Source organism: Lissotriton helveticus, chromosome 7 (assembly GCF_964261635.1).
Source record: "Lissotriton helveticus chromosome 7, aLisHel1.1, whole genome shotgun sequence".
In the NCBI taxonomy this organism is placed as follows: Eukaryota; Metazoa; Chordata; class Amphibia; order Caudata; family Salamandridae; genus Lissotriton; species Lissotriton helveticus.
Genome location: NC_136068.1, coordinates 1,018,969,320 through 1,018,991,108, shown reverse-complemented (window position 1 = coordinate 1,018,991,108; position 21,789 = coordinate 1,018,969,320). Strand labels below are relative to the sequence as shown.

The window sequence follows — 21,789 nt, the reverse complement described above, 5'->3', positions numbered from 1 at the left end:
GGCTCGGATGATTGCAGGTTGTTGTCTTCTTGGAAGAAGTCTTTGTAGTCACGAGATAGGTGACTCCTCCCTTGGACAATACTGCGCATGGTCATCGACTCCATCCTCAGATTGTTTTTTTTCCGCCTCTGGGTTTGGATGAAAGTTTTCCGCTCCGGCTAGAAAAGACTTTTCTGCAACTTCGAAGCAAACAACTTTATAACAAACATTATCGACATCGAATAAACAACTTTCGACATCAACTACATACCGGTGCGTCGACGCGGGCCGCTGGGCCTATCGGCGCCGTACGGCCTACGCCTCATGGACAGAACTCCATTCAAGAGATGCCCGGTATGTCGAGCAAAGTCCCTCATAGCGTCCATCACGAGGTCTGCAACCTCTGTCTATCGCCGGAACACGACGAGTCGACCTGCACAGCCTGCGCGTCCTTCCGATCGAAGAAGACAATTTGAGATCGGAGGGCGCATTGACACGAGATAAGGAGATCAGCACCAGCACCGGAGGCCATCTTTGAGGAAGAGATCGTCGAAGAAGACGTCTCCGAGGACGAGAATCCACTCGAAGATATCTCTGAGGACGAGGCTCCACTCGTCGCCGAGGAAGACTCGCCTGATCTCCAGATCATATCGGGAGCAGAGGACTCGGACGATTCGATTCCATCTCGACAACCCGTGAGTACCTCTGCCCCTGCACAACAGACACTACCCAAACAAAAGGCAACAGTCAGCACTCCGCCCATGGGGCCAGTCGAGACCGAAATACCCCCTCCGACGCCCCGCCTTCGAGCTCGGCTCCGAGGAAAACAACTACACCTTCTGGTGCCTCGGCACCGACAAGACCACACGTGCCTATTCCACCTCTCCCATTGGCACCGAAGAACACACATCATTCGGCACCGAAGGATTCCTCGACACCGAAGCCAAAACGCCCTTCGGTGCCCAAAGACAAACATCCTTCGGCACCCAAACCAAAAGACGCGTCGGTGCCGAAGCCTAAGACTGTACCGGATCCGACTCCGAAGCCTTCCGGCTCCAAAGATAAGCATGGGAAACCAGAGTCCGATGCCACAAGGCCAACGGGACCTGTCTCCACTCCCAAATCTCCAACCTCGGTACCAAAAACTCCTACCAAGCCGAAACCACCTTCGGCACCGAAGACTTTGCCAAAGGACTCAATAACACCTCCTAAAGCAAAACACACAAAACAACCCCTATCTGCACCGAAAAAATCGACGCCAAAAAAGGTTGTAGAGGAGGAACAACTGTTTAAGCCAGATCCTAAACAGAGGAAAGTCCATATCAATCCAAAAACTGGACATGTAGAGGCTATTCCTTATAAAAAGAGACCAGCAGAAACACCACTTCGACCTGTGGTTCCTGCCAAAAAGAAGGACTGTGCAACTTCTCCAATGCACCCTTCCTCTCCTTCACCTTCTTCCTCTCCTATCCCTCATTACATTGAACCTACAGTTTCTCCTGTGTAATCTCCTGCATCGTCACACCACACTGATGAGGAGTATGATATAGGTGGGGGAGATGACAAACCACAAGAAGACCACTTAGATGAGGATGTCCATCCTGAATATCCTAAGGAAGATGACATGTATGACTTCACACCGCACAATGTGCCCGACATTCCTGATCCTCAGTCTTACCCAACCAAACCTTCACCTCCAGAGGATAGTATTGGGTTAAATCATTTATTGAATAGGGCAGCCCTTTACCACCGGGTTTCAATGCACTCTGATGCCATTGATGAAGATTTTTTACTGGATACATTTGAGCAGTCGCAAAGGTCTACACAAATATTACCTATGATCAAAGGAGTCATTAAACATGCTCCAGAAATATTTAAAGACCCAGTACGCTGTAGAGTACTAAATACAAGAATTGAAAGGAAATACAGACCAGCACCATCTGATCAGTCTATATTAAGGGACATCTGCCACTAGACTCTTTAGTAGTGTCTAATGCACGAAAAAGAGCCAATTCTCAGACTTCTGGGGACACGCCCCCACCTGACAAAGAATCTAAAGTTATTGATGCGTCAGGAAAAAGGATTGCTGCGCAAGCAACAAACATATGGCGCATAGCAAACACACAGGCATTGCTCTCACGCTATGATAGGGCGCACTATGACCAACTAGGAAAACTAATGGAGCACCTTCCAGATCAGTACAAAGATCAGGCAACAGAGCTCATACAAGAAGGCAAGTTAATATCCAATGCCTCAATCAAATGTGCACTAGATGTAGCTGACACAGCATCCAGGGCAGTCAATACCAGTGTCATACTCAGACGACATGCATGGTTACGCATTTCAGGTTTTAAAACCGAGGTACAGACTACCATTTTGAACCAGCCCTTCAATCAAAACCAATTGTTCGGGCCCGAGGTAGACAACACACTAGAAAAGATGAAAAAGGACACAGACACAGCTAAGTCTAAGGGTGCGTTACAATCCACACAGACTAGAAGTTCTTTTCGCCGCTCCTTCTATAGAGGAGGCTCAAAGCAAACCGGCGCAGACACAACGTCATCTTTTAAAACAAATACGCAAACCTCCTCTAACAAGAGCTACTTCAGAGGAGGATACAGGGGAAATAATAACAAGGGAAGAGGTAGAGGTAATAACAACCGCTCCTCTTCCACTCCCAAACAGTGGCTTCCTTTTGACTCCCCCACAACATTCCCTCCCTGTGCGGGGCAGATTATCACAGTTCCTACCTGTCTGGAACTCCATTATAACAGACAGGTGGGTAAGACAAATTATCCAACATGGTTACTGCCTTTTAGACGTTTTCTATAGCGCTAACAAGACCCGAAGGTAGCAGAGCGCTTTACAGTAAAAGGAATGAAAAGGTGAACAACAAGACACGTAACAAATAAATGCGATCAACGAAAGACAATTTGGGGGGGGGGAAACGTTCGTACAGTAGGAGTTCTTGGTAATAGGATACAGAGATAACACATAGTTCTGGGGATGATTGTTGATCCTAGTTACCCACGACCTAGGGAACGGATATGGAACAAGGATTTGAGTTGGCTCTTGAATTCCGCATAGGACGGTATGGTTCTGATGTGCGGGGGATAGAGTTACATATTTTGGGGGCATTTCCTGTGAAGGAGCAGTCCGCAGTTCTCTTCTTTCTGGTTTTTGGTAGGATGAGCAGCAGGGAGTTAGAGCTTCTCAAATTTCTAGCTTGGCCAGCTTTTTTGAGCTTGTTTGCCAAGTATTCTGGTTTTCCGGTATGAAGGGCCTTGTGGATTAGGCAGGCCGTTCTGAAGGTACTACGCATTTCCACCGGGAGCCATTCGAGTTCTTTAAGTGCTGGGGAGATGTGGTCAGATTTTTTGCATCCTGTGATCATTCTCGCTGCCGCATGCAGTGTTGTTTTTAGTGGGGCCAGGTGCGATTTGGGGATGCCTGTTAGGATTGAGTTCCCATAGTCCAGTCTAGATAGAACTAGAGATTGCGTGGCTAGTTTAAGGTCCTTGTTGGGAATGAAAGGTTTGATTTTGTTCAGAAGTCTGAGGTTAAAGAATGCACTTTTTGCCGAGTTCTTAATGTGGTTTGTCAAGGTTAGTTTAGGGTCTAGGGTGAAATCCAGAGATTTTACGAAATCAGCTAGCGTGAGGGTACCTTTAAGAGCATCGATCGACTTCAGCCACTCGATGATTTGAGGGTTGTCTTCTTTGTTTGAGATGAGAAGAGTTTTGGTCTTGTCGGGATTGAGTTTCAGGTGATTCTTTGTCAGCCATTCTTGAACATCATTTAGGACAGTATTTAGTCTGTGGATGTCATTAAGAGAAGAGGTTTCCAAGTAGATCTGCGTGTCATCCGCGTAGAGGTGGAAGTGGATGTTGGCATTCCTGAGTAGTTTGGTGAGCGGTTCCATATAGATGTTGAAGAGCTGAGGAGAAAGTACTGATCCTTGGGGGGACACCCTTGTTGACTTGCTGGGTTTCGGAGGTGAAGTTCTTCATTTTTATTATTTGCGAGCGGTTATGTAGAAAGGAGGAAAACCACTCGAGAACTACCTCGCCGAGGCCAGCTCTTACTTGCAGAGTCTTTATGAGGAGCTTATGGTCCACCGTGTCGAAAGCTGCGGATAGATCAAGGAGTATGAGGAGGCAGCACTTGTCTGCGTCAAGAGAACCGTGAATGTCGTCTATGATGTTCAGCATCGCGGTTTCTGTGCTGCGGCCTTGTCTGAAGCCGGATTGGAGGGGGTACAGGAGATTGATGTTGTCCAGATGGTGCGTCAATTGCAGGAGTACGCAGCGTTCCAGTGTTTTAGCGAGCAGAGGGAGGTTAGATATCGGTCTGAAATTGTTCAAGTCAGTAGCGTCAAGACCGGGTTTTTTCAGCAAAGGGGTGACTTGTCCCATTTTTAGACAGTCGGGGACCACTCCGCTTTGTAGGGAGCTGTTTATGATTTTGCCCCAGATAGGTGCTAAGGTGAGCTTAATTTTTTTGATTAGTGAGGGAGGAATGGGGTCTGAGATGTGTGCTGATGGTTTGGAGGTCGAGATCAACGAGATTATCTCAGTTTCCTGCACAGGGCGAAAGCTTAGCCAAAGGAGGGGAGAGGGGCCGGATGGGAGGGCCTGTGGGATAGCCGCGTTGCTCTTCTGGAGGTGTAAGTTGTTGATGTCTAGAGATAATTCGATTTTCAAGACTTTATCATTGAAGAAGCTGGCGAAGTTATCGCATAGTTCTTTGGACGCCTGCAGGGGTGTGGGCAGAGGCTTGGATGTTTGATGTCTGATTATGTTGTAGAGCTCCTTAGGTCTATTTTTGGAATTGGCTAGTGCCTTTTGGAAGAAGCTGGATTTCTTGTTTTTGATATGGTTGTTATACTTCCTGCGGGCTGTTTTTAGTTGTAAGCGAAGGATGGCTGTTGGGTTGTTTCTCCACTTTCTTTCTTTGGCTCTCAGCGATCTTCTTTCTGCGTTGAGGTCCGCATTGAACCAGGTTCTAGATGGGGTAGCACGGCTTCTTTTGAGCTTTAGAGGAGCTAGATTATCGAGATAATACCACATACCACCCAGGCAGCGTCCAATGTCCACAGACCATATTACCTTGCTTCAACAAGAGGTTCTAGCACTTCTACAAAAGGATGCTATACAAGTAGTTCCTTTAGAGGAACAAGGAACAGAACTTTACTCCCTGTACTTCCTAATTCCCAAAAAGGACAGGACATTAACGCCAATCCTCGACCTCAGGCCCCTCAACCATTACATACAGTCAGATCATTTCCACATGATCACTCTGCAGCAAGTACTCCCACTACTACAACAAGGCGACTTTTTTTCAACACTAGACCTAAAGGACGCCTACTTTCACATTCCTATACATTTTGGTCACAGGAAGTACCTAAGGTTTGTCATACAAGGACAGCACTATCAATTCAAAGTCCTTCCATTCGGGGTCACAACAGCACCACGAGTGTTCACAAAGTGCTTAGCAGTAGTAGCGGCACATCTCAGAAGACAACAGATACACGTCTTCCCTTACCTAGACGATTGGCTCATAAAAGCAAAATCATACAGTCAATGTGTCCGTCACACAAAGCAAACAATTCAGACACTGCCCGAATTAGGGTTTACAATAAACTACACCAAGTCGCACCTAGAGCCTTCGCACGTTCATTAGTATCTAGGAGCTACCATAAACACATCTACAGCTCAAGCGTATCCCAGTCCAGCCAGGATACAGAGCATTCAGACCTTAGCCTCAACTTTTCAACACCAGCAGTCTCTCCAAACCAAGGTGTTCATGAGACTAATAGGAGTGATGGCATCTTGCATCTTTATAGTGCCAAATGCTAGACTGCAAATGCGCCCATTACAAGAATGTCTAGCACGACAGTGGAATCAGGCTCAAGGTCAGCTCACAGACCTGGTGTTGGTAGACGACCGTACACATCGCTCTCTGCAATGGTGGAACACCAAAAATTTGGCAAAGGGACGGCCGCTCCTAGAGCCTGTTCCACAAATAGTGCTCACGACAGACGCATCCCTCACAGGATGGGGAGCCCATCTCCTACATTATACCACACAAGGCCAATGGAACAACCAACAAAAACTGTTCCATATCAACCATCTGGAGCTGCTAGCAATCTTCCTAGCACTCAAAATATTTCAAATACAAGTACAAAACAAACCTGTCTTGATCCGGACGGACAATATGACAGCCATGTACTATATACAAAAACAGGGGGGGACACACTCTCTACAACTGTCCCAGCTTGCACAGAACATTTGGAGATGGGCCATTCCTCAAAACATACATCTGACAGTAGAGCACCTTCCTGGAATTCACAATCAGATAGCAGATCTGTTGAGTCGACAGTCACAACAGATTCACGAATGTGAGATACATCCACAAGTTCTTCAGCCATTCTTCCAAATGTGGGGGCACCCACAAATAGATCTGTTTGCCACCCACGAGAACACAAAATGGCCAACCTTCGCCGCCAGGTTTCCACACCCAAGGTCGGAGGGGAATGCAATATGGATGAACTGGTCAGGCAGATTTGCGTACGCTTTTCCGCCTCTCCCACTCATTCCACTAGTAGTGCGCAAACTCAGACAACAGTCTCTCAAAATGATACTAGTAGCGCCCACACGGGCACGCCAGCCGTGGTTCACCACAGTGGATGTCTCACTAGTTCCACATCAAAAATAAAGCTTACGCCCTCCCTGTTAACACAGAACCATGGAGAAATAAGACACCCAGAACCAAGCCAACTGAATTTGGCAATCTGGCTCCTGAAGTCTTAGAGTTTGGTTACTTAAACCTACCACCAGACTGTATGAATATAATCAAAGAGGCTAGAAACCCCACTACCAGAGCGTGTTATGCCGCTAAGTGGAAAAGATTTGCGATATATTGCAACAATAATGACATTGATCCGCTGGATGTTTCCATCCAGAATATCATTTGTTACCTTCTACACCTACAAAGGTCCAATTTAGCTTATTCTTCCATAAGACTGCATCTGGCAGCAATAGCAGCCTATTTACAAAATAGACAACATCTATCTCTATTCAGAGTACCTGCTATCAAAGCGTTTATGGAAGGATTAAAACGTATAATCCCACCTAGGTTGCCACCTGCTCCAGTATGGAACCTAAATGTGGTCCTTACAAGACTTATGGGACCACGTTTCGAGCCTTTACATAAGTGTGAATTACAGTTCCTAAAATGGAAAACTGCTTTCCTTGTGGCCATCACCTCTCGCATTCACAATACAAGAACCATTTTTTCAGATACACACTAACAAAGTGGTTCTTAGGCCTAATCCAAACTTTCTGCCAAAGGTTATTACACCTTTTCACCTAAACCAATCAGTAGAGTTACCGGTGTTTTTTCAAAACCCAGACTCTGTCGCAGAAAGGGCTTTACACACCTTAGATGTTAGAAGAGCCCTATTATACTACACAGATAGAACTAAAACCTTCAGAAAGACAAAACAATTATTTGTATCTTTCTCTCCTCCACACAAGGGCAACCCCATCTCTAAGGGGGGAATTGCCAGGTGGATTGTAAAGTGTATACAAATATGCTATCAAAAGGCTAAACGTACACTAACAGTTCCTCCTAGAGCACACTCTACTCGCAAACTAGGAGCCTCTATGGCTTTCTTAGGAAATATACCACTAGAGGACATATGCAAGGCAGCCACATGGTCTACAATACACACCTTCACTAAACACTACTGTGTTGATGTGCAAGCCAAGCAGCAAGCTGCAGTAGGGCCAGGCTGTCCTTAGAACACGGTTTCAGAATACTGCAACGGATACAGGCGACCACCGCTACGGGAGACACTGCTGCACAATCGATGCACAGTATACGATCTGCAGCTCTTATGCCTCGAACGGAATATGCTACTTAACAGTATACATCTGTTCTTGGCATGTAGAGCTGCAGAGTCGTATACGCCCGCCCACCTCCCCGGGACTTGTATCCGTTCCAGTTATCATCTTATTTAGATGCACACGCATGGACATCCTTTCTTTATCTTTACTCCTACTAACTCCATCATTTCCCATCATGGCGAAAAACAATCTGAGGATGGAGTCGATGACCATGCGCAGTATTGTCCAAGGGAGGGGGTCACCTATCTCTTGACTACAAAGACTTCTTCCAAGAAGACAACAACCTGCAATCATCCGAGCCCAACACCAGGTGGCGATCTAAGCACAGTATACGACTCTGCAGCTCTACATGCCAAGAACAGATGCATACTGGTAAGTAGCATATTCCTTTCCTGTCAATATATTTAATAAAAATTTGATTTTTTTTCATTATAAAAAGACTTTGAAAGGAGTCTGTAGCTGGCACAGGTAAAATGTTCTAGATTAAAGTTTACAATCTATAGTTTGTCTTTTCCTGTGTGCCAAATACAGTCCGACTAGTGTCTATGTTGTTTTGAGCCTAGTCACTAGGGTAACATGTCATTTCCAATGTGACACATGTTCCACTCTTAAATACTGTGCAATTTACCTTGTGGGCAACAATGTATCCTTAGGGGTGCTTCATTTAATATTTAAAATCAGATTTCCTACCTGTCAAAAGGTTTGTTGGCTATAGCCCCACATGTTTTTTGTAGCGCCTGGATCTTAAATGCTTTAGTATTAAATCTTTTTTATTGAAAGCAAATACACCGACCAGTGCCGTTGGAAGCAGGGGCCGAATAAGGACAAAACAGATGCTGCGCCAATTCAAATGCAGGCGTGTCACAATGCAAATTAAACACGGCATGTCGCCTACAACCCAGCTGGGCCGGCCGCGGTTGAAAGATTGAGAAGCAGTCGGTCGCAACAACAATGTAGTCAGTATTCTGGAAAAGGAAAAACCCCCGCCATCCCTCCCCCACCCCTCCCACCCCCCACCTCCTTGTCCGCTGAGACAAAAGAAAGGAAATCCTAAAGAATCCAAGAGAAGTAGCTAGGACCTCACGGGTGAAACCCTACTTCTGGGATTTCTGTTTGCGGGGTTTTGACTTAGGTTCTGCGAGAGGTGTGTCTGCCAAATGTAGTAGGCGAAGGTACCTGGGGCAGCTCAATTCCCGGTATTCCCCCGTAAGGAGTGTCAGAAAGGGCCGCCAGAGGTCTGCAAATTCGTCTCCCCTGCCTGCCGTGGTCAAGTAAAGCTTCTCCATTCCCAGAATGGTCCAGAGTCTATGCAACCATCCCAACTGCACAGGCGGCTGCGGGTCTCTCCAGCGGGCCACAATGTTTTGCACTGCCGCCCCATATGCAAGCGCTATTAGCCTCCCTCTCATGGACTTCAGGGGGTACATCAATGCGTTGGGTAGTCCCAGTAAGACATAGGCAGGGAATCGGGGGAGCTGGGTGTCTAAATGGAGGTCTATCAGGTCCAGGATAGGGGTCCAGTATTTCTGCAGGTGCTCGCAACTCCATAGCAGGTGTTCCAGTGTGCCCAACCCTCCACAACCTCTCCAACAACGGTCACTGACGAGGGGGTCCCAGCGGTGGATGCGTTCGGGGGTGTGATACCAATATGTGGTTACCTTTGTGAGTGTCTCAGTGAGGCCCGTGTGGGAGGCCGAGTGCCGGGCTCTGTGGTAGATCCCCTCCCATTCCTTGCGCGTGAGCTGCCTTCCTAAGTCTTTTTCCCATCTAGCCTGCCCCGCGCTGTAGGTGTATTTGTTAGTGAGCAGCAGGTATTGGTCTATGTCCGATAACAGTTTCTTTTCTGACGTGCGCGTTAGCAGCCATTTTTCATAGGGAGTAAGAAAGCGGTGCGCTCCTGGTGTGATCGGCGGCTGTAAGACCCAATGGCGAACCTGTAAGTAGGGCATACGGTCCGTTTCCGGGATGCCATAGGCCTCCTTTACCTTCTGGAATGGAAGGATGCCCTGAAGATCAAACATGTGGCCTATCCCCCGACAAGGCGTAGTCCTCCAAGTCGCGAACGCCTGTGTATCCAGGCCGGGGGTGAACTCAAGGTTATCAAATATCGGTGTTATCGGGGAGGGAAAGGAAGTGAGATCTCTCCGGACTGCCACTTTATCCCATATCCCCATGACCGTGCCGGTGACATGGGACGCATACAGGTTGGGCGGCCTATGGCGCTGTGGCAGTACACCCTGGAGTGTCTGGCCCGCCACCGCCTGGTCCTGAAAAAGCCAGTGTTTGCTGGACTCTAGCTGGTACCACTCTACAAGCGTGCGTAACTGGGCCGCTTGAAAGTACAGGGTTAGATCAGGCAGCCCTACTCCCCCATGTGCCGGAGGGAAGCGTGGCGATTAAATGCTTAAACCTGGGACGGCGACCATTCCAAACAACGTGACAGATCAGCCTGCGTTTTCTGGAGCCATCCCGTCGGCGGGCGTAGCGGCAGCGTCTGGAAGACGTATAGGGCCTGTGGGAGCAGCGTCATCTTAACAGCAGCGATGTGGCCCAACCAGGACAATGTGAGGTGTTTCCACTTCCTAAGAGTCTCGGTAAGGCATGTGCTAAGCCTGGAATAGTTGGCCTCCACTGTGGCCGGTATCGTGGGCGCCAGCAAGACTCCCAGGTAGGGAACCGTGGATGTAGACCATTGCAAGTCAAATTCAGCTTTAGCTTCTGCTAATACCTCTGGGGACAGAGACACATTCAGTGCCTCCGATTTATCCACATTGATTTTAAAGCCCGAGGCCTGGGCAAATGTATGCAGCTCAATGAAGAGCGCTCTCAGGGACTGCATTGGGTCCATGAGTGAGAGCAGAATGTCACCTGCGTACAGGCTGATTTTGTGGGTATCTCCACCAAAGGGGATGCCTCTGATGAGTTGGTTCTGCCGAATCCGCTGTGCCAATGGCTCCATGTAGAGCGCGAACAGTAGGGGGGAGAGCGGGCAACCCTGCCGGGTTCCCCTGCTAATCGGAAAACGGGGTGAGGTGTGGCCATTCACTCGGACCGTAGCGTTAGGCTGCCGATAGCAGTTGAAGATGCGGTTTCTGAGAGTAGTTCCGAAGCCGAAACGCTGTAACGCCAGGTCGAGGTACGGCCAGTGCACTCGGTCGAACGCTTTCTCAGTGTCGACTGTAAGAAGCAAGCAACCCGGCTTTGTCCTGGAACCCGCTTCGATCAGATGAAGGACGCGTTTAGTGTTATCACTCGTCTGCCTCTGGGGGATGAATCCGGCCTGGTCCGGGTCCACCAGCTGTTGCATATACGGGCCCAGTCGGTTAGCTATGATACTTGTATAGAGTTTGAGGTCAATATTTAGCAGGGATATTGGCCGGTAGGAACCGCACTTGGCCGGGTCCCTACCAGCCTTAGGTATCACCGAGATCGCGGCCTCCAATAGTTCCGGAGGAATGGCCCCGGGTTGATCAAAGGTATTAAACAGATCTCGCAAGAGGGGGGCCACCTGTTGACAGAATTTCTTATAGAAAGCCGCAGGGTAGCCGTCTGGTCCCGGGGCTTTCCCAAGCTTAAGGCGGGATATCGCCGAGACGACCTCCTCTATACCAATGGGCCTATCCAGAAACTTTGCCTGCGTCTCGTTCAAGGATGGGAGGGTCGCCCCATCAAGATAATCGCTGCTCGCATTTATGTCTAGAGCGTCTGCGTTGTACAGGGTGGCATAAAACCTACCGAACTCCGCCGCGATAGCCGCATCTTCAGTAATCGGGTCCCCCATGCCAGGCTGAATAGTTCGAACTTGTTGCCTCTGACGCTGCTCCCTCAGCTTGCTCGCCAGCAGCTTCCCACATCGGTCCCCCCCGGTGTAGTAGGCGTGTTTGAGGCGCAGGGCTGCAAATTCCGCCACGTCCTGATCTAGGGCCGCTAACATCTTCCTCTCTGCGCACAGTTGACGCCAGGCCCTGGCTGCCCCTGTGCGTTGGTGCATTTGCTCCAGTTCTGCCACCCTTTGCGTAAGTTCTGCCTCTTCTTTGCGCGTTCCCTATTATTAGCCGCGGCCACCGAGATAAATTCGCCCCTCAGGACAGCTTTAAGCGCAGCCCATTGGGTGGCCTTGGAGGTGTCATCATTGGCGTTATCAACCAGAAAGAGGCCGATCGCAGCTGTTATCTTCTCTACCGTGGCAGTGTCTTGCAACAGACCAATACGTAGACGCCAGTGCCGCTGCGGACTGGGAGTGTCCGGTACTAGGAAGGACGCCACCACTGGAGAGTGGTCCGATAGTGAGGCCGGGAGGATCTCGACGTCACGCGCGCGCGCCACCAATTGGGTAGAGCATAGGAAGTAATCCAGTCTCGCATATGATTTATGGGCTGCGGAGTAGTGTGTGTAAGCTGTTGCTCGCGGATGGGAGAGCCTCCATAGGTCTACTAAGCCCAGATCAGCAAGACGTGCGTGTCCCTCTGTGGAGAGCGCCCCGACTTGTCCGGAGCGCTGGTTAGAGCGATCTGCAGTGTTGTGAAATACCATGTTCAGATCCCCCCCTATTAGTAAATGTGGGTGGGTGGTAGCTGTGGCCGCTTCAAGCGCTGAGTGTAGGTATCGTTCCTGACCATCATTAGGCGCATATGCTGAACCTATCAGTAACGTCTGTCCCGCTACCAGGAAGCGATGGATTAACAGTCTACCCTTAATGTCAGCTTCCTTTTGCAACACCCGTCCCCTAAAAGATCTCGCTACCAGGATCGCCACTCCCGCCACTTTCTGTAAATGTAAATGTAAATGTATAGGCATTTATATAGCGCACTACTTACCCATAGGGTCCCAAGGCGCTTCGACCGCTGCGAAACCCTTCCTGGCTTCCCTGAGAGATGGTCCCTTAATGGGTATCTCCAGGGTGAGACCAGGCATCCCCGGCGGTCTGGTGGGGCCGTTAGTGAAGATGAGGCAAGCTAATGCCCAGAGTTGCCGAGTGTGATCGCTGATCAGAGTGGGCACCGAGGCGAGAGAATTATCGAGTCCGCTGACCCTGGTCCAGAAACCTGCCGCGCCGGGAATCGAACCCTGGTCCCGGGCCGTCCTCTGCTCTCGGGTCTGCCGCCTCTAACCAGTGAGCCACACTACCTCACTTTCTTGGATGCCGATGAGAAAAACTGCTCCGGAAAGAAGCAGGTCTTAAGCCTATGGTGATCTTTGGGTAGTAGATGTGTCTCCTGCAGTAGGCAGATGTCTGCTTGTGAGTGTCTCAGGAAAGAGAGGACCGCTCTGCGTTTGTTCGGGTTATTGAGTCCTCTCACATTAAGGGAGAGAACCGTTAGAGGGCGAGTCAACCCGGGCTTACATCGAGGACAAGCGCTCTAAATGCGGTAACTGTCGGTGTGGCAGAAAAAAGGGAAAAAGGAAACAAACGGTGTCTCTCAGCGCTAGTGGACAAGGTGGTCCCTCCCCCCACCCCACCCCAACACCCCCCCCCCCCCCCCCAGAAAAGAGCCCCTCCCGACAACCCCAACTGTGCCCGCCACCCTCCATCCAAAACCCACCCCCCCGCCCCCTCTTCCCCAACCCCAACCAAAGAAGCCCAAGAGAAAGTCATAGTCCCAGGTCAGCCAAAGGTAGCACAGATCTTTAGAGTGACCAAAGTCAGTTTAGATCCCAACCTGTGGAACCAAAAATAGAGTGGGGATGTGGCTTCAGCGACCCTCGTGGCCCCCCGCCCCGTCCCCTGTAATGTCGCGATTGAACATGAATGCCCCCTCAATGGCTGTCTTGAGAAGGCCCCGAGGTATCTTTTGCTACCTCCCGGACCGCTGAAGCATGTTCCTTTGCAATTGTTAACCGGTCTGGACGTGTACTTGATTTGGGCCTTCGCCGTCTGCGGACTTTCTGCCAGCCGATTTTCCTGTGACGACTCCGTGTTGGCGTCGTCGCTTTGATCTTGATCCGGCAGCTCAAGCCCAAGGAGATCACAGGTGTCCTGTAGGGAGCGCATTTGGTGAAGGGCTCCGTCCCACCGAAAGATGAGTCGAAACGGGTGGCCCCAGGAATAGGGTACCCCTTTTTCCCTCAGAAAATTGGTGACAATCTTGAATTCCCTTCTCTTTTGGAGCGTTATCACCGAGAGGTCCTGAAAGAGTTCCACTGACGCGTCTCTAAACCGGAGAGGTTGGGACTGGCGTGCTTCTCTGAGAATCCTTTCTTTGGGTGGGAAATCCGGGAGGAAAGCTAAAATGTCAGGAGGAGGGCCCGGAGCTCGCCGTGCTAGACCCACTCGATGCGCCCGGTCTATGCGAATGGGGAAGTCTGCGGGCTCCTTGAGGACCTCCCGGAATAGATCTTGGAGGTACATGGTGATGCTGTTCCCTTCTGCGTTTGATGGTACGCCCCGGACCCTTATGTTGTTCCGCCGGGAGCGGTTTTCCAAGTCCTCATTATGCGCTTGAAGGTCCATTTGATGATCTCGGAGCCGCAGGACCTCCTGCTGGAGATGCACCAGCTCTTCACAGCGGACATGATTTGAGTCCTCCATCGTTGCCACCCTCTCCCCCAGTCCATCTAAGTCCCTGCGTAGCTCTCTGTTCGCTCAACAACTCCTGTTTCAGGGTTTGGAAGTCGTCCCGTAGCGTGCCGAACAGGGATTCCAGGAAGGATCTCGTGACAGGAGCTTCAACCTGGGCCACGTCTTTGCTGGTGGCGGGCGTGGATGACGGCGACGGTGCTTGAGACTTGTCTCCTTTCGGCGGCTGCTTCCCCAGGAGGTCAGTGATGGAGCGGCCCCCTCTGCGGTTAGCATTCGCCATCGTGATGCTTCCGATTGTGCCCCACCTCCGTGACCACTGCTGGGAACCGGGCCTCCCATCGGCCCCCGGACTGCAAAGAAGGGCTAGTTGGAGGCAGACTACTTGTGTGGTTGCTGTGGGGGGGAACGGTCAGCACGGGTGAATATTGGGTCCAGTGTCCCCAGGGCTCGGTGCTCAGGTCCCGGTCAGACCGGGCGCCCAGCAGCTACGCCTTGTATCCGCACTGTACGTCCCGAGGGCGTCCCCTGGACCTTCCTTCAGGGGCCTGAGCTGCGCCCCACTTCCTTCTGCCACGGTGCAGGGGTTGCTCCACAGCCTCGGGGGGGCCCTCCTCCGCGGGGGTCTTCCTGGGGGTACCTGACGGTCGTCGGTGCGGGGCTCGACCTCACAGCGCTACCACACAACCCCTCGCCTGCCGCAGCCACCCCGCCGAGGCGTCCAGGGCCCCCACAACTAGCCGCCTCACTCCGGGTCTGTTCCCTGCCTCTCTTGATGCTCTGGGCCCTTGTACACTACAGCCCCTCACGATACTGCGGAAGGAAGCAATGGGTCCCTCTCTCAGTAGGTCCTCTGGGTCACCCGGCGTCGCCAAGCCCCAATCTGGCCGCCAGGTAGGCTGTCCACTGGTCTGGTCAGGCGCCTCCCCGCGGGAGGCTCGTGGCCCCTGTCGTGGCCTCGGTTCCGGAGCCCAAGTGTCACCGGGGGACCCGATCCCACCCCAGCTCGAGCTATGACTGCCCGTTAGGCCCCGACCGGGCCCCGGGTCCACCCGCTTCCGGCTCGCTGCACCACTCACCGCCCACGAGGCCAGGGCCTCCTCGAGTGTCCTCCCACTCCGCCAGTCTCTGCCTGGTCCTGGCTGCTGCCGCCTGCCAGCCCACCGCTTCTGCGCTCCGCCGGCACTCCGACCAGTAGGCCCAGACCGGGCTCTCAATTTTCGCGCTCTCAATTTTCGCGCTCCCGGCTCCTCCACTAGTCAGCCGCCGGGAGCACCGCTCAGCAAGGTCAGCTCTCCGTGCTCCGGATTCCCCCAGAAGCCCATCGGGGGGGGGGGGGGGGCGACGTCTGCCCACTTGGTCGCCAACCTCCGGGCGCTTCTCTAGGTGGTCCGTCTAGGCCCAGACCGGGGCATCAATTTTGGCGCCGTTCCGCGCCGGTCCAGGCCGGGTCCTCGATGTCCGTGCTCCCGGCGCTTCAGCAACCAGCCGCCGGGAGCCGACCACGTCAAGGCCAGCTCCGTGCACTCCTGCCGCCTCCGGAGGCTGAGGGAGGGTGCGTGGTGTTTCTCGCTCCGGTCCCCAGCTGCCCACCACCACTCCAGCAGGTCCGTATAGGCCCGAACCGGGGCCTCGATTTGGGCACTGCCTGCGCCGCTCACCGATCCCGGTCGGGATCACACCCGAGTCTGGCCAGACGTTAGCTTTCCGGGCAGTAGGCAGGGCACAGCTGCGCCGAAGGCACCCACAAGGTCAGCGGACAGCGAGGTCTCTCGAAGGCCGGTGTTTTGGGGGCGATACACGGTGCTCATGTGTGCCGCAGGGGAATTAGGGCAGGGAGCCACGCAGACCTGCGACTGTTCAGGTCGCCATCTTGGCCACGCCCCCATCTTAAATGCTTTAAAGCCATTTGTGGTGTGTTCTACCTCAAAAGGTGTTAGCACCTTTTAGGCTTTTTGAGTGTATCCTATTTTTAACAGCATGTTTTACTTGCCTTTTAATCACTTTCTATCATATTTTAGATTATAGTACTGAATGGACATTTAGTTTGCTATAAAGTGAGTTTTTTAAGCCCTGTCGCCACCTAGAATAAGCCTTGACCACCACTTCTATGTCTTCTGGCCAAATGGAGCAAACTAGAACGCAATAGTATTTGTAACCATGAAACTCCAATCGCAGACTACAACCCAGTGACGACTGACTGTCTGTATCGTGAGAAATATGCAAATTTGTATATCCATCTGTTTTGTTTGCCTGCCAACAGGTTGAGGGATGGCAGCTAAGGTTTTGCCATTTCGTGAGTTAATGAGAAGACTATTCTTATTTCCATATGTACTTTACTTTAATCATTTAAATTGAGAATCCTGCCTTCCAGAAGTGAAATCCACCGAAGGAATCCTCAACTTTAGTAAAGAAAAGATAATGCTAATTGTTTCCTCACAAGTTTCTAATGTCAGTGCTAAAGTCTCAAATTGTCCGCACTGTCTTATAACATCTAGAGCATTGTTACAGAACAGAGGCTATTATGATGGCCTTCAGTTAGCTGGTGGAGGGTATACAAAGGGACTCAGTCTTATAAAGCATACTGTGACCCAACGGGTATCCTGGCGCTGAGAAACGTATGTCCTGCCAACATAAATGCAAAAGAGAAAAACCATGCTACAATAGAAGCAAATGAAAAACTGATATTCTACTCTGGGATAAAGCCTAGTCTTTATTTTCTTTATAAACTTTAGCAAGTCTTCCATCTGTCTCAAGTCCTTGGGAAGTCTATTCCAAAGCCGTGCTGCTGCAGTGCAAAAGTTCCCCCCTCCCCAATTTTGCTCTTCTAGTCCTTGGTACTTTCACCAGATTAGCTGAGGACGAGCGGAGACTATGGATGGGGACATACCATCCAAATTTGCTCTGCAGCGGTTTGGGCCCAAAATTGTGCAGAGCCTTAAAAACATCACAGAGAGATTTAAATTGTATCCTCTGTAATATTGGGAGCCAATGAAGCTCCGCAAGGGCCTAAGATGCTGAGGACCGTCGTGGTCTCATTAGAGCAAGCTTGGCCGCCACAGTTTGGATTCTCTAGAGTCTCCCAATCAGATATTTGGAGGACTCCAGCAGCAGGGCATTACAATAATCCAGCCTGCTCAAATGACCCTCCTTACCCCCAGTGCTCGTGCCTGTGTTGGTAGCATCGGGAGAATCTTCCGGAGTACTCTAATAAATCTTATTGACTTGAGTTTTTAGGCTCAGCTTGTCGTTGAAACAGATTCCCAGGTTATGTACCGTCTCAGAGGGTACCAATGGTGTATCCGTGGGTATTTGTCAGAAATCCGTTAGGAGTGGGAATGGCACTTTCCCAGCAGCACAGCATAGGATCTCCGTTTTGTCAGCATTACATTTCAGGGAGTTATTTTTCAGCCAATGTACCGTGTCCTGCATACAGGCATGGAATTTTCCTAATGAGATTGACTGATCCCCCTCCAGTGACAAAATAAGCTGTGTATCATCAGGTTAGTTCACAAGGCCGACATTTGTGACTTAATAACAGCGATCAGAGGGCTCATGTAAGCGTTGAATAATATTGGCCTAATCGCAGGCCCCTGAGGAACCCCATGCCGAATCTCAACAAACACTGATTGATAGGGGGGCAGGGTTACTGCCTGTCGTCTGTTGGTCACGTAGGACTGAAGCCATTTAAACGCAACACCCACCACCCCAGCTCCCTCCAGCCTCGCCAGAAGGACTGCGTAGTTGACTCTGTTGTATGCGGCAGACAGGTCCAGCAAGATCAAAATAGCTGATTGTCCTGTCTGCTTGCATTTGAAGATTGTCCAAAACAGTCACCAAAGCAGTCTTTGTCCCATAACCTGGGCAGAAGCCAAATTGCGCACCCTCCGCTTATTGTTAACCTCCAGAAACTAGGAGAGTGCTTTGCTTACCAAACGCTCTGTGATCTTCACTGGATAAGGTAGGAGAGAAATGGGCCTATAACATTCGGGCAGGCTGGATCAAGAGAAGTGGAGTTATAATTGATTGTTTCCAGCATGTCGTTACCAACCCGCTACTCAAGGATTTACTGCACAACTGTCGAAGTAGTGGAAAGAGTTCTGAGCCTAACTCTTTCCATATTTTTTGTGGAAGAGGGTCCATAGGCGACCCTAAGGAGACACCTAGAGCTGTGTTATTGAAGTCCTCCTCAGAGGGCATCTCAAAATGATCTAAGAAAGCCAATGGCTTGGTCACACCCACCCAACCTTCCTGCTTATCTAATAGCGGCCTACTATCCACACCATCAGAGTCATCCATTTCCAGCCCTTCAATAATGTTGCTAATATTGTCCTCAAAAAAGGCGGCTAAGCTATCTCATATCTCTTGTTTGGGAGAACCTTATTTTTTGTGCATGTCTGTGAAGTGTTCTGCTTTTGCAGTAGCAATTTGTTTCTTATTGCTTAATATTTTTTCCTTCCAGGCGGCCTTATCCTTATCTGCATACGCTTTCTTCCACTTCCGTTCTGGCTGTTTACAGCCCACTTTCAGATTTGTCAGTTTTTCACTGTACCATGGGGCTGAAGGTCTACCTAATTTTGTAACAATTTTTAAAGGGGCAATCTGATCAAGCCTTTCATTTATATGTCCACAGAAATCCGCATAATTCTCTCCCACCTGTTTTCCAGAATCAAATGACCCTTTAGTATGGAATACAGGGGATATTGTTGCCTTCTTCAAAAGTCCATTCCAGTCCCTTAATAACCCTGGTGGTTGGACCCCCTCCTGGGACTGTACACTCGAAATTTAACCATGATGAAAAGCAAATATCTTGAAGTGGGTAGCAAAAAGATCTGTTGTGAGCTCACTCTGCTGCATGACTTCCTGCTCTCTCAACATAAAGAAGAAATTCTTTTTGTACAGTCTTGTCTGTAAAAGGTGATTGTAGATGTTAGTTATATAAAGAATGCTCTGTACCATTTGGACTTTGTTTGCTTGCCATGCTAATGCTTTGGGTTAAAATCTACTGGCTCGTCTGATTCCATCACACCCTAAAGTGTTCGTCTTTTTTTTTTATATTCCAGATGAAAGTGGCAAAGATCAAGGGGTGAACATTCGTCAGAAGGTGAAGGAAATGGTGGAGTTTGCTCAGGATGATGACCGATTGCGCGAAGAGAGGAAAAAAGCTAAGAAGAACAAAGATAAATACATTGGGGTGTCCTCAGACAGCGTTGGGGGGTTCAGATACAGTGAGTACTGTGTGTGTTGGACAGGGAGGTCAGAAGAGCAGTTGAATTTTGGTGATTGAGCATTCAGAGCATCTGCAAGAAGAGGGTGCCCGGTGCATAGCATAGTCCTACAGTCAACATTTGTCCGAAGTAGGCCCACCTCCACCAGTCAGACCAACGGCATTTAGGGCACTTAAAGATATAAACACTTGTTGATTTACTAAAGGCATTGCTAAGAAAGTCCTGATCAGCACTTTCTAAGCGTCTATCTGAAGAATATGCAGGAACCAAACATTTAATATTTTTTTGATCATCGGTTTTGTTGATCTATTTTAACCCCCCAAGTTAGTGGAAACCGAAGTGAGAGTGAATGGACCCTTGATTTTACGTTGCCTTACCTCTGGGCCCCATCTTAAGGGAGACTGAGGTGAGAAGCAGGAAACCTAGTGGTTCTCATGCTTATGAAAAGTGCACCTCGCAAATCTTCCTGCTGGGAAAGAGACACAGCAGTCCTACCCTACTAATTTAAACCGAGTCGTTCCACAACGTACTATTCAGAAATGGACAGTCCTTTCATCTTTTAAGGTGTGAAAAAGATGCACATGACTGCAATAATTATTTGTTTTATCAGACTGGTGCAAATCCGTGTACGGTGGTTTAACCCAAATCTGATTCTAACTGCAGTTGTCTGAGTGATGATCTGGGGTGTACAGATGGTCCACCTTTCACATTTCATTGGATTAGTCTCACTTTCTTCGTGGTAAAATCCTAGACGCCAGCATTCTGGCATATTGGTGGTAATGCAAGAGATATTCCCTTGTATAGCACTACTAAAGCCAAATTAAGACAGACATTCCCTCATGATGTATTATTTGAAGAAGGTAGTCAAATGATTTTGCTGATATTTCTTATTGGCTCCTATTTATATTTGTATCAATTGTAGTAAAGCAGTTTATGCTGCCTTTGTGCTGTATCTCCTTCTGAGGACTGTCTTGCGGTCTTCTTGTGCTAGGGACTAGATTTCCTTTCCCTTTGTTACTGGAAGTGAATCCTGTGAGCCCTTCTTTCGGGGGAGTAGATCTGTAGTAGTAGACCTAAAAGTCCATTTTCTCTGGGTAATTAGAGGTAGCAGTCCCTGTTTTCGGGGAATACAACTTTTCAACCCTTTTGATCTGGGCACCATAACTCGCTTTACTTTTGATCGGTGGTACCAGACCTTTGTCCCCCTTTGACATGGAGAAACTGAACTTGTGGTCCTTTTTACATAGAGACCGTATATTAGACCTTGCGGCCCTTTTGATATGGGTGATGCCCCCTTGATATGGGGACCATGCCTCAGGGTTCATCGGTCAGGGGATCCAGCCTTGTGGCCCGTTTATTTGATGCTTTCTTTTCCCAGTCCCTTTGATCTGTGGCCTGCACTTCGCACCCCTTTTGTTCTGGGGAGCATTTAGATCAGAGGCCAGGATCTCACTGCCCATTTGAGCTGGGGAACAAACCTAGCAACCCTTTTTTTCTATGGACCTGACTTGCCAGTCCGTTTGAGCCCCTTCTCTCTGTGAGTTGGATCTCTGGACCCCATCTTAAGGGAGACTGAGGTGAGAAGCAGGAAACCTAGTGGTTCTCATGCTCTTGAAAAGTGCACCTCGCAAATCTTCCTGCTAGGAAAGAGACACAGCAGTCCTACCCTACTAATTTAAACCGAGTCGTTCCACAACGTACTATTCAGAAATGGACAGTCCTTTCATCTTTTAAGGTGTGAAAAAGATGCACATGCCTGCAATAATTATTTGTTTTATCAGACTGGTGCAAATCCGTGTAAGGTGGTTTAACCCACAAGGATCACACCCAAATCTGATTCTAACTGCAGTTGTCTGAGTGATGATCTGGAGTGTACAGATGGTCCACATTTCATTGGATTAGTCTCACTTTCGTCGTGGTATAATCCTAGACACCAACATTCTGGCATAATGGTGGTAATGCAAGAGATATTCCCTTGTATAGCACTACTAAAGCCAAATTAAGACAGACATTCCCTCATGATGTATTATTTGAAGAAGGTAGTCAAATGATTTTGCTGATATTTCTTATTGGCTCCTATTTATATTTGTATCAATTGTAGTAAAACAGTCTATGCTGCCTTTGTTATACAATGGCTGCAAGGTTCAAGTAGCAC

General features: G+C 49.5%; 1 protein-coding gene across 1 annotated transcript in view; it reads left to right on the top strand.

The window, feature by feature from the left end:
* The window catches only part of CLINT1 (clathrin interactor 1), a 630,396-nt gene that overhangs the window by 239,729 nt on the left and 368,878 nt on the right, over positions 1–21,789 (top strand). The window contains exon 5 of the mRNA XM_078653723.1: positions 19,470–19,634. Coding sequence (XP_078509849.1) covers positions 19,470–19,634 — 165 coding nt within the window. The remainder of the gene's footprint in view (positions 1–19,469; positions 19,635–21,789) is intronic.